The sequence below is a fragment of the Mobula hypostoma genome, chromosome 10 (assembly GCF_963921235.1).
Source record: "Mobula hypostoma chromosome 10, sMobHyp1.1, whole genome shotgun sequence".
Classification (NCBI taxonomy): domain Eukaryota; kingdom Metazoa; phylum Chordata; class Chondrichthyes; order Myliobatiformes; family Myliobatidae; genus Mobula; species Mobula hypostoma.
The window spans coordinates 1,922,021-1,935,416 of NC_086106.1; the positions used below are offsets into that span (position 1 = coordinate 1,922,021).

General features: G+C 44.1%; 1 protein-coding gene across 4 annotated transcripts in view; it reads left to right on the top strand.

Moving 5' to 3' along the window:
• LOC134353213 (adenosine deaminase domain-containing protein 1-like) overlaps positions 1–13,396 on the top strand; it is an 84,396-nt gene that overhangs the window by 57,182 nt on the left and 13,818 nt on the right. For all 4 annotated transcript variants that reach the window (XM_063061231.1, XM_063061234.1, XM_063061233.1 and 1 more), the window contains 2 exons: positions 3,686–3,853; positions 6,390–6,604. In XM_063061231.1, the coding sequence (XP_062917301.1) occupies positions 3,686–3,853; positions 6,390–6,604 (383 nt within the window). The remainder of the gene's footprint in view (positions 1–3,685; positions 3,854–6,389; positions 6,605–13,396) is intronic.

A 13,396-nucleotide genomic window follows, 5' to 3' on the forward strand; every position in this document is an offset into this window, starting at 1 on the left:
AACAATGTGAAAAGTAGCGGTCCCAATACTAATCCCTAAGGAACACCACTAGTCACTGGGCAGTCAACCAGAAAAGGCACCCTTTATACCCACTCACTGCCTCCTGCCTGTCAGCCATTCCTCTATCCATGCCAGTATCTTTCCTATAACACCATAGGATTTTATCTTGTTAAGCAGCCTCATGTGTGGCACCTTAACTGGTGTATTCACATTACAGGGAGAGAGAGAGAGCACAGGTGTAGACAACAGATCAAAGCACACAGGTAAGTTTTCAGTGCATAAGTAGTGCTAAGGAGAGTCACTGCTCTGAAAGAAATAGATCCATACATTACAATTAGCAGTGTGGTAGGAGTTCCAGGTGTCATGAAGTTTGTGAAGTTACCATTTCTACAGAGAAGGTTCTTGGGGAAACTGAAAGGTAGATAAGATACCTGGACAAATGGTATACACCCCAAAGTTCTGAAAGAGGTGGCTGAAGAGATTTTGGAAGCATTGGTAATGATCTTTCAATAATCACTAGATTCTGGAATGGTTCTGGAAGACTGAAAAATTGCAAATGTCACTCCACTCTTCAAGAAAGGAGAGAAGCAGGAGAAAGGAGATGATCGGGCAGTTAGTCTGACATCAGTGGTTGGGGAGATGTTGGAGTGGATTATTAAGGATGAGGTCTCGGTATTTGGAGGCACATGATAAAATAGGGATAAACTTTTAGGGCCGTGACCCTTTATACGGTCAGTCCTGATGAAGGATCTCAGCCCAAAACATTTGTTCTTTATTCCTTTCCATAGATGCTGCTTGGTCTGCTGATTTCCTGCAGCATTTTGTGTGTGTTACTCTTATTGATTTGCTTGCCTGCTTTACTTATGAGCATTGATCTCCTAAACCTCCAAGTCTGAAACTTGACAACCTACTCAATAAATACAGGCATAACTTAAACCTGCCAACAATCTGCCTGCAATTGCTGCATCATCGGTGCTGACTGGCAGCATCGACACTTCAACATTGCATATTTCAATCATTCAGTGACTTTGTGAGGCTTTTCACCTATTCTTCATCGTCAGATGAAAACAAAAGTGAAAGTACAGCACAGAAACAGGCCCTTTGGCCCATCAGTGCCGAACTACTTAAACTGCTTACTCCCATCAACCTGACCCGGACCAAAGCCCCTCCATACCCCTTGCGTCCACGTACCTATCCAAACGTCGAAACCAAGCTCACATGCACCAACGCATGTTATCAGTACGTCCCAGTGCACTTTGTCTGGCCCATTTCCGGAGTGGCACAGGATGTTAGCAAAAAACCTCCAGTCTATTTGCCAAGGCACAAAATATATGGATTCTGTTTATTGATCATGGCTGTGAGGCTGTTGGCCCATTGAACAATGAAGATAGTTACAGAGAAAACGTCTATCGTCTTGTGAAACTTTGAAACTGCCACAAGGTTTCCGGATAGCTAAGTGGGATCTAACAGTTGTGCTGTCCTGATTGAAAATTTCCATGGTGTTTAGAGTGGCTGAGTCACATCATTCAGTTTCTCCCCCTTTTTTTTTATATAAATCACAAGGTAGAAAACATGAAATGGCAACAGTACTTGTATCAATGTGATATAGAAGCTGCCCTCCTCTCTGTGCACTTTCACCCTCTTGTTTTGCCTTTGCTTTACTGTATTATGCCTGCCTCTCATACAGTACCCAATGTTGTTGTACAAATTGATATTACTGTTTGGTGTTTCTGTTTTACCACCCCCCCCCCGCCATAGTTGGCGGGGACGTGGGCGCCACAGTAGAACATAGGACATTCAGAAGCGGCACCTTACACCAAAAGACGGTCCAAAGACATATTGGGAAGTAGGTTAATTGGTCATTGTAAATTGTCCCGTGATTAGGCTGGGGTTAAGTCGTTGGGGGGCGTGGGGGGGGGGTTGGGGTTGCTGGGCGGCATGGCTTGAAGAGCTGGGAGGGCCTATTCTGCACTGTATCTCAATACATAAATAAAAACTCCACAGAGAGAGAGACAGGCAAGGAGGCACCTTCCTTTTATTTTCACTAAGGCAGTAATTGATGGATATAGGGCTGACTGGTCAAGTATGATCCTTCCTGCAGATGGCAGTTACATACAATTTCTGCAAGGGTTACTGGGCTTGCGTAAAGAGTGAAGGTTTGAGCTTTCTGTCTTGGCCTCATGAGCTTTTCAAATATCAACTAACAATTCAAACCAGACATCAGCATTAGGTTATGTCTGGTCTATACACTTAACTTTCACAGCTCACTGCATCAACCTGAAGCTTGACTTCCTCTTCGAGGCCACCTTCCATTGTGGAGATGTTTATAAAACATTGCTAGAAATACCTAGGTCAGGGCGCATGTGGAGATATAAAGTGTTAGCTGTTTTTCACATGATGCCATCTAAGCCCACATGTTTCAAGAACTTTTCTGAATATCCATCTCTCATTGGCTTTGCTGTCCATGATAGGGTGTGATCAAGTAGCTTAGACCATAAAACATAAGAGCAGAATTAGGCTATTTAGCCTGTAGTGTCTGCTCCACCATTCCATCATCTGATTTATTATTTCTCTCAATCCTATTCTCATGCCTTCTCCCCATAACCTTTGACGCCCTGACTAATCAGGACCCTATCACCCTCCGCTTTAAATGTACTCAATGACTTGGCCTGCGCATGCCAACTGTGACAATGAATTCCACAGATTCACCACCCTCTGGCTAAATACCTGCTCATCTCCGTTTTGAATGGACGCCCCTCTATTCTGAGGCTGTGCCCTCTGATCCTAGACTCACCCGCTGTAGGGAACAATCTCTACAAATCTGCTCTATCTAGGTCTTTCAATATATGATAGGTTTTAATGAGATCCCCCCTCATTCTTTTAAACTCCAGTGAGTACAGGCTCAGAGCCATCGAATGCCCCTTGTATATTAACTTTTCTATTCCTAAGATTATTCTTGTGAGCCTCCTCTGTATCCTCTCCAATGCCAGTACATCTTTTCATAGATGGGGGCCCAAAACTGCTCACAATACACCATATGCAGTCTGACCAGTGCCTTATAAAGCCTCAGCATTACATCTTTACATTTGTATTCTAGATGAATGAATGCTACGATCGCATTTGCCTTCCTTACCACCAAGTTAGCCTTTAGGGAATCATGCGTGAGGACTCCCAAGTCCCTTTGCACCACTTACTAAAAAAGAAACGTCTGTAGAAACCATCAAGGCCACCAGTAAAGGATTAAACATAGTGAATGTCACTGCCAGCCACCAAAATTGAGCAGACCCTGAGACTGACACCAAGATGATCAGTGTTTCCATCAAGATGCTAAGTGTTTTCATCAACATGATAGATGTTTTCATCAAGTTGTACAGTGTTTTTCTCAAGGCGTTGAGTGTTTTCCTTAAGGCCCTGGGCACTTTCTCAAGGCGCTGAGCGTTTTCCTCAAGATGCTGAGTGTTTTCATCAAGGTCCTGGGTGTTTTTATCAAGACGTGTGTTTCCATCAGGTCACTGGGTGTTTTAATCAAGATGCTGGGTGTGTTTGTCAAGATTCTCTGTGTTTTCAGGATTTTGTTTTAGATTTGCAGCAGCTGTGAGATATATTTTTGGATAAATGATTTTTGCTTGTATTGCTGCATTGTGGCAGTTTCTTCATAACCAGCAATTTCTTTCTCATTTTGCAGATATTTGTATAAGCAGCTCCTTCTGTTCTGCAGCAGTGATCCTGTGGGGTTAGAAAAGTGCATCTTCTGCAAGTCTTCGGAAAATGATTTCCTCTCTCTTAGGCAGAATATATTTTTCCACCTCTATCTCAGCAATGCCCCAAAGGGGGCAGCTCAAAGCATCTTTATGTAAGTGTAAATACATTTTTGCATTTCTACTATGATTGCTGAATAATGCTTTGTTTCCATTTGAATGGTAGATACCAATATATATCTTCTGAGACATTTGCAAGCTTCATGAACATGCCAATAGTTTTAGACACTTCTTGCATATATATACTTGTACCTCAACGATAACTTAATCTGCCAGTTTTATTGATGAATTTCTTTGAGAAATGGCTGATCCCTTAATTGCTACAGGGCAATGCCACGTTTGTCATAATCTTTCATTTTTCATTTTGAGTGTAATGAGAACTAGTAGGCAATATTAAACAAGAAAATGTTCACGCATATTTGAAAATAACACAGTGGATTGTGGTTAATTGGGCCATCAGGTAATTGGGGCAGCCACTTATTTGCAGCAGCTATTGAACAAAAAAAATCGAGAAAATTGCTGGGATTTCCTTTGTTTATGAAAGGACACTATTCCCGCTTAACTGGGACAGGAAACTGTTGCTGAACAAATTCTAACTAGCATCAGTTGCGTACATATTCGTGGCAGTTGGACACTGCATTGTGACAGAGCAAACAGTTTTTAAATAGCGTCATTTTGCATGTATGTGTTTTCTAAAAGCAATGATTTCTGGCACTGATGGCGAGATTTAAGCAGTAAGACAATTTGGAATTGTTTTGCTCTCTGCGGTTTCAAGAATTCAGAATTGGAGATGCCAGAAACAGCCGGAGGTGAAACTGCAACAATTTCACTACTTTAACAAGTTAGGAACTACAAAGTATTTGAAAGTACCGACAGTCATCGTGAATGTTACAATGAAAATGAAGATCTGGACGATGCAATTATCAAAAACACTTCTTGAAGGCAGTCTGTTATCTGCACTAGGTGTCTACATTAATTTTGTTCATTTGCTGCCAATCAGAAGAACTCGGCATTGTGTTAGTTATTCGTTTGTGTATGACGATGGCGGTGAAACCTGTGGGGGAGGGTTTTTAAAATGGGAAAGCTATTGCACTGGGGCATTTCTACTCTTTTCAAACTTGGAAGTCCGGGTCTAGAGGTACAGACGTTCATTACAAATTCGGCTCCTCCTTGTTTGCCGTGGGTAACCATGACTACTTCTGTGCCTTGTCATGCTCTTCACTCTCCACAAAGCTTGGCAGAGCTGCCGTCTTGGCTGTCGGATCTCACTGTAGATCTCATCTGCCCAGTCCGCCCAAGCTGACTTTATATGCTTGGACAGGCATGTCCATATCTCACCGGGATATGAAGCTGTTGGCTCCCCTCACCTGTCAAAGTCGTTAGCATGTGGCTGCGGGTGTGGCCACTGTCACATGCCAACAGCTACTTGGAGCCACAGCTGAGAGTTGAGTGTCCAGTAGGCACAAAAGGTGAGTGAGCTATCCCAGAATGGACACGACAAGCCCCTTCATTACCCCTCCTTGGACACCCTATTCACAGCGGTGTAATTCCTCCATTGATAAGTATTCAGAATTAGTAGCATTGGTGGAGTGTTTGAGGTGTCCAGGGTGGGGCAGCATCTCTAGTGAAGGGGCTTGTCATGTCCATTCCAGGATAGCTCACTCACCTTTGGTCCCCACCAGACACTCAGCTCTCACCTGTGGCTCCAGGTAGCTGATTACGTGAAACAGTGGCCACACTGCTTCAAACCCCAGTGAAACAGGATCATGCCTTTCCTAGTGTGCAAAGTCAGCTCAGTGGACGGGGCGGATGAGATCCAACGGCCAGGAAAACAGCAAAGGGCGTGACCAGGTATGTCATGGTCTTCCACTCAACTAAGGAAGACCCCAGTTTGTGATGCTTGTTCGTACCACTGGACTTAAACTTCCGAGGTTGAGAGAGTGGAACAACTCCCGTGCAAAGGCTTTTCCACTTTAAACCCGCACAGGTTTCTTGTCATTGTCGGGCACGATGGACAACCACCACGAGTAGCATTGGTAGTCTTCTAATTTGTTCTGTATTGCATTTAAACATTATTTGTTACCCGGTTCGTCTTTGTTAGACCTTTTTAAACTATTTCCAAGAAACGTCAGCTAATTGGGGCAGTTGCTTAACTGGGTCAAAATGTACTGGTGCCGGTGTGTCCCAATTAACTGAAGTCCACTGTGCCCAAGTTGTACCTGGAGCAAAGATCAGAATCAGGTTTGTTATCACTGGCATGTGTGGTGAAATTTGTTAACTTAGCAGCAGCAGTTCAGTGCAGTATAGAAGAAGAAAAATAATAAAAATAAATATTTAAATAAATTACAGTGTACGTATACTGAATAGATTAAAAGTCGTACAGAAACAGAAATAATGTATTTTTAAAAAGTGAGGTAGTGTTCACGGGATCGATGTCCATTTAGGAATCGGATGGCAGAGGGGAAGAAGCTTAAGTGTGTGCCTTCAGGCTTCTGTATCTCCTCCCTGATGGTAACTGAGAAAATGGCATGCACTGACTGTTGAGAATCCATAATGATGGTAATAGCAACAACTGTATGTATTATCAGAGGTGCGCTGTCAATATCCTTCTCCTTGGATGTTGTTCTGCAGGGACACTGTTCCGTACCGAAATCCCAAGATGACACTTCACATACATTCAAAAGGTTGTCTCATACCAGCGGTAAGCTGCCCCCCGAGTGTGACTGCAACCCACGTCTGCTGCATGTCTGCCAGCGACAAGCTGAGCAGATGGATGGTGCTTGGAGTCCAAGGAGCCCTCCTCAGCCACTTCATCAACCCTCTGTATATCACCAGCATTGTTCTTTGTAAGTACAGCAGGGTTCGTCTGGAGGAGTAGCCATTTGAGGTTGGGGAGAGAAAAATGTTTAAACTACACTCAGTGGCCACTTCATTAGGTACATCTGTATGCCTGTTCACTGGTGGAGTGAGTGGAGTTGAGTGAAGTTATCCTGATGGTTGAGGGGTATTACCTGTACCTGAACCTGGTGGTCTGAGTCCAGCAGGACATTGATAGAATGTAGAACTGGGCTGAGAAGTGGCAGATGGAGTTCAACCCAGATAAGTGTGACGTAGTGCATTTTGGTGGGTCAAATTTGAAGACAGAATGTAATATTAATGGTAAGACAATTGGCAATATGGAGGATCAACGAGATCTTGGGGGCCATGTCCATAGGAACCTAAAAGCTGCTGCACAGGTTGACAGTGTTGTTAAGAAGATATATGATGTGTTGGCATTCATCAACTGTGGGATTGAGTTCAAGAGCTGTGAGGTAATGTTACAGCTATACAAGACCTTAGTTAGACCCCACTTGGAGTACTGTGTTCGGTCTGGTCACCTTATTACAGGGAGGATATGGATGCTATAGACAGAGTGCAGAGATTTACAAAGATGCTGCCTGGATTGTAGAGCGTGCCTTATGAGAATAGGTTTAGTGAACTTGGTCTTTTTCCTTTGGAGCGACAGAGGGTGAGAGGTGATTTGACAGAGCCGTATAAGATGATGAGAGGCATTGATTGTGTGGATAGCTAGAGGTTTTCCCCCCAGGACTGAAATGGCTAATACGAGGGGGCATAATTTTAAGATGCTTTGGTGTAGGTACAGATAGGATGTCAGGGGTAAGTTTTTCCACACAGAGTGTTGGGTGAATGGAATGTACTGCTGTTGAAGGTGGTAGCCTTCAATAGCCTGAAAGTGGTAGTTTCTTAATAGGGTCTTTTAAGAAACTCTTAGATAGGTACATTGAACTTAGAAAAATAGAGGACTATGCGGTGGGGAAATTCTAGGCAATTTCTAGAGTAGGTTACATGGTTAGCACAACATAGTGGGTTGAAGAGCCTGTAATGTGCTGTAGATTTCTATGTATCCTGAGGCTCCTGTATCATCATCCTGATGGCAGCTGCGTGAAGAGAGCATGTCGTGGGTAATGGGGATCCTTGATGATGGATGCTGCTTTCCTGCAAAAGCACTCAAGGTAGAGGTGCTCAGTGGTGTGGACGGCTGTACCTGTGATGGTCTGGGCTGTATCCATGACTTTTTGTAGGATCTTGTAGGATTTTCCATTGAAGGGCACTGGTGTTTCTATACTAGGCTGTGATGCAGCCAGCCATTATACTCTCCACCACACATCCATAGAAGTTTGTCAAGGTTTAGATGCCGTGCCAAATCTTTGCAAATCTCTAAGGAAGTAGAGGCATTGCCATGCTTTCTTCGTGATGACCCTTACATGCTGGGCCCAGAACATAATCTCTGAAACAAAACACTGAGAAATTTAAAGTTGTTGATCCTCTCCACCTCTGATACCCCTGTTGAGAACTGTCTCATGGACCTCCGGTTTCCTACTCCTGAAGTCAGTAATAAGCTCCTTGGTCTTGCTGATATTGAATGAGAGCTTGATTTTCAATCGCCCTCCTATAGGATTCGTTACGACCTTTGTTTTGACCGACAACAGCGGTGTTCAGCAAACATAAATAAGTGATTCATCACTCGATGTAAGTGCTACTGGAAAATAGTTTTTGAAGCAGGTTAACACATTCTTCCACTTGAAGCAGGTGGGTAACTCAGGCTGCCAAAGCGAGATGTTAAAGATCTCAGTGAATGCTGATCAGCACAGGGCTCTAATACTTAGCCACGTACCCTGACTGGGTGGGATGCTGTTTGTGGGTTCGTCCTCCTGAAAGATGCCTCAGAAACTCAAATCACAGGATCATTGAGGGCCGTTGGCTTTTGTGAAGGTGCCTCCGTGTTTTGATGGTCAAAGTGAGCATAAGAGACCTGGAGCTGATCTGGGAACAAAACCTTGTTGTCACCTATGTTGCATTCTGGCCCTGTCACAGCAGTTGAGCATCCTTCAGTGAATCGCCACTTCGCCCATGAGATGGCTTTCTGGAGATCATACCTGGGCCTCTTGTATTTTACTTGGTCGCCCGACGTGTTCAGATCTAGGATGTGTCTTTGAACACTGCCCAGTCCACTGACTCGAAGTAATCCTGTAGATGCTCGTCTGCCTCCAGTGACCACCTCTTTGTTGTCCTTAGTTCTGGGACCTTGCTCTTTGGCTTCTGCCTGTATGCAGGTAGAAGGAGCACAGCAGGTGATCAAATTTCCATAAATGTGGTCTAGGGAACGAAAGGTAGGCATTCCTTATAATAGCATAGCAGTGGTCGAGTATGTTGGGACCCCTGGTGCTGCAGGTGATATGTTGATGATGATTTCTTCAAACAGAGCAACACGCACAAGCTTGATTCTTCATAGAAGCCTCACAGAAGTCCCAACAATGATTGGAAAGGCACTGGAGTAGACTGTTTCCTCTTTGCTGCTCACGGCACTCAATATCTGGAGTGCCTACTTAACACTGGCCTTCGACGGTATGTAAATTGTGGCCAAGATCATGGAGAAGAACTTCTTAGTAAATAAGGCAGTCTGTGTTCCAGGTCGGGGGAACAAGAATGCAACAAAACTCCACAAGGAGTTTGTATAAAATACAGATCCCCTCCCCCCCACTGACCCTTTGCCTTCTCCAAATCAGCAGTCCAGTCTATCCAGTGTATCAAGAAGCCCTCGAGTCTAATCATCGACATACCTTGAGTTAGTCACAGCTCTGTGAAACACAGAATGCAGCAATCCCTCATTTCCCTCTGATACGTCTCATTCTTGTTCTCCAGCGACGGTGCATTTGTTAACAAGATATGGGATAGAGAAAGTCTCATACCTGGACATTTTATTCTGGCTTGGAGTCCTCCACTCCTCCCTCTCTGCCAGTCATGGCGATGTAACTTTGTCCGCTTAAAGATGCTGTACGTGCATACTTGAGAGTTAAGTCTGCTAAGTCATTCAGAAGATTGTGAAATTTCTAGTTCATTAAGATGGTTCAAAAGTACGTTACTTAAAGGGAAATTATAAGCTGCAGATTGCATTGAGAGTAGTTTTGAAGAAGTATATTCAGAGATGTTGTAAACTGCCTGCAAAGCGTCTCTGTTGTTCTCCCGCACCATCTTGAAAGCACCTTAAGGTGCCTACTGCACCATTCAATAAAATTTTGGCTTAGTTTTAAGCCCAGTACCACTTTCCTGCACCAACTGTGTCTGTCTTGATTCTCTCAACTTCCAAAAAACTGTTTCAGTCTGGGTCTTGCTGCAGAGTGTCAGCCTAAAATGTGGACAATCCCTTCCCATCCCTTGACTCACCACTGAATTCCAGCTTCCAGTATCTGCAGCTTGTCATGTTTCGACAATCTCTGTCTTGAATCGACAGCACAGTTAAGCCTTCACAGTCATCTTGGGTAGAGAATTTCAAATGTTCAACAGCAGGGTGAAAAAATTTCTTCCATTTCAGTTCTGATTGGTTAACCTCATGTGTTGAGACCACGATGCCTACTTGTAGACACTTGCATTCAAAAGAGATCTCCTCTTCTAAACTCCTTTCCTAATCTGCTCCACGTCTCCTCATTAAAACAATTCCCCCCACCATCCCAAATCCTGGGTATTTAGAGAGTGAGCCTTTGATGCACTCCATCTGTACATCTTCCCTTTGATAGGGAGACCAGATCTGAACTGGTTATTCCAAGTGCAAACTCACCCAAGATCTAATTTATTGTAATTTTAGTTCAGTATTCAAAACCTCTTACCTGTTATACCTATATGACAGCTTTCAATGATTTTTGTGCAAGAAAATCCAAGTACCTCTCGTCACAAATATCTTTCAATCCCTCACCATTTAAGAACAAAAAGGATTCTGTTTTTTCCAATCAAAGTGGATGATTTTACTTGTATCCAGATAGCATTTCATCTGCTATGCCCTCACCCATTCTCTCTGAGTGGCAGCTTTCCACCCCCCACCTCTGTGTGCATTCTCCATACAAATGACACTGTCACCGGACCTTGGATCGTCAGCTCATTTAAAAACAATTTCCCCTAATCTAAATCATTGATAGAGAGTGAAGAATTGGGGCCCAGCACAAATCCGTGCAATCCTCCATTAGTCATGCCCTGTAACCCACAACTGATCTGTACATTTCTGTCTGTTAGTTCATCTTCAGCCTATTTATTTCTAATTCTGTTTAATAGGGTAATTTATCGAAGACTATCTGAAAGACCAAAAACAGTAAAACTTGGATAATCTATTATCTCATTCTTTATAAATCTCTTCCCACTTCCCATGCTCCCTACTCACTCACCTGACTCACTAGAAAACATATTGTTAGAATTCTTCAGTCCTGAAGAGGGGTTTCGGCCCAGAACTGTTTATTCTTTTCTATAGTTGTTGCCTGACCTGCTGAGTTCCTCCAGCATTTTGTGTGTGTTGCTTTGGATTTCCAGCAACAGCAGACTTCCTCGTATTTATTGTTATGTAACATCTCAAAATAAAAATGTGTTGATGTACTAATCCAGTAAATTTTCACAATCTGTTAGTCTGGCATCAACTAAGTCCCTGTGCAGCCAGATTACTTCAAGGGCAAATCCTAGTTGCAAATGCATTTTCTAAATCAAACACCAGCATGGAAGTGAATGAATACCAGATTAAGAAAGGAAACTGTGGGTGCTGCGGTTAGCATGAGGAATTATATGCAGAATTAAAAGGGCTAAAACCTAACTGACTTTATTTGCAGCTTGGCTAATAATGTTGCACCAACCAGGTGTGAGCCACGGTGGCAGGGCCTCCAGCACTGAGTCTGACCCGGTGGTGCAGAAGGCGTGGGACGGAGAAAAGGAGAGCTGTTGTCATTGCAGACTCTATAGTCAGGGGAGCAGACAGGAGATTTTGTGGACATGAGAAGGACACCCGCATGGTTTGTTGCCTCCCGGGTGCCAGGGTCCCGGATGTCTCTGACTGGGTGCAAGACATCCTGGTACGAGAGGGAAAACAATCCAGAAGTCGTGATACATGTTGGGACCAACGACATAGGCAGGAAGAGGGATGAGGTTCTGAAGTGTGAGTTTCGGGAACTAGGCAGAAGGCTGAAGAACAGGACCTCAAGGGTGGTGTTCTCAGGATTGCTGCCAGTGCTACATGACAGTAATGGTAAGAATTGGAGGAGGTGGCAGTTGAATACGAGGCTGAGGAGTTGGTGAACGGAGCAGGGTTTTAGATTTTTGGGCCATTGGGATCTCTTCTGGAGAAGGTGGGACCTGTACAGATTGGATGGGTTGCACCTGAACTCGAGGGGGAGCAATATCCTTGCAGGTAGGTTTGCTAGCATGGTTCGGGAGGGTTTAAACTAATTTTCAAGGGGGATGGGACCCGGAGCGATAGAGCAGTGAAAGAAGTGCATGGAGTAAAGCCAGATCTAACATGTAGAGAGGCTTTGAGGAAAGAGAAGCAGAATAAACGGTGTAAAGACAGTAAGGTAGAAGGGCTGAAATGTGTGTACCTCAATGCAAGAAGCATCAGGAACAAAGGTGATGAACTGAGAGCTTGGATACATACATGGAATTATGATGTAGTGGCCATTACAGAGACTTGGCTGGCACCAGGGCAGGAATGGATTCTCAATATTCCTGGATTTCAGTGCTTTAAAAGGGATAGAGAGGGCGACAAAAGGGGAGGAGGGGTGGCATTACTGGTCAGGGATACTATTACAGCTACAGAAAGAGTGGGTAATGTAGCAGGATCCTCTTTTGAGTCAGTATGGGTGGAAGTCAGGAACAGGAAGGGAGCAGTTACTCTATTGGGAGTATTCTATAGGCCCTCTGGTAGCAGCAGAGATACAGAGGAGCAGATTGGGAGGCAGATTTTGGAAAGGTGCAAAAATAACAGGGTTGTTATCATGGGTGACTTTAACTTCCCTAATATTGATTGGCACCTGACTAGTTCCAAGGGTTTGGATGGGGTAGAGTTTGTTACGTGTGTCCAGAATGGATTCCTGTCACAGTATGTGGGCAGGCCGACTAGGGGGAATGCCATACTAGATCTAGTACTAGGTAACGAACCACGTCAGGTCACAGATCTCTCAGTGGGTGAGCATCTGGGAGACAGTGACCACCGCTCCCTGGCCTTTAGCATGATCATGGAAAAGGATAGAATCAGAGAGGACAGGAAAATTTTTAATTGGGGAAGGGCAAATTATGAGACTATAAGGCTAGAACTTGCGGGTGTGAATTGGGATGATGTTTTTGCAGGGAAATGTACTATGGACATGTGGTCGATGTTTAGAGATCTCTTGCAGGATGTTAGGGATAAATTTGTCCTGGTGAGGAAGATAAAGCATGGTGGGGTGAAGGAACCATGGGTGACGAGTGAGGTGGAAAATCTAGTCAGGTGGAAGAAGACAGCATACATGAGGTTTAGGAAGCAAGGATCAGATGGGTCTATTGAGGAATATAGGGAAGCAAGAAAGGAGCTAAAGAAGGGGCTGAGAAAAGCAAGAAGGGGGCGTGAGAAGGCCTTGATGAGTGGGGCAAAGGAAAACCCCAAGGCATTCTTCAATTATGTGAAGAACAAAAGGATGACAGGAGTGAAGGTAGGACCGATTAGAGATAAAGGTGGGAAGATGTGCCTGGAGGCTGTGGAAGTGAGCAAGGTCCTCAATGAATACTTCTCTTCTGTATTCATCAATGAGAGGGAACTTGATGAAGGTGAGGACAATGTGAGTGAGGTTGAT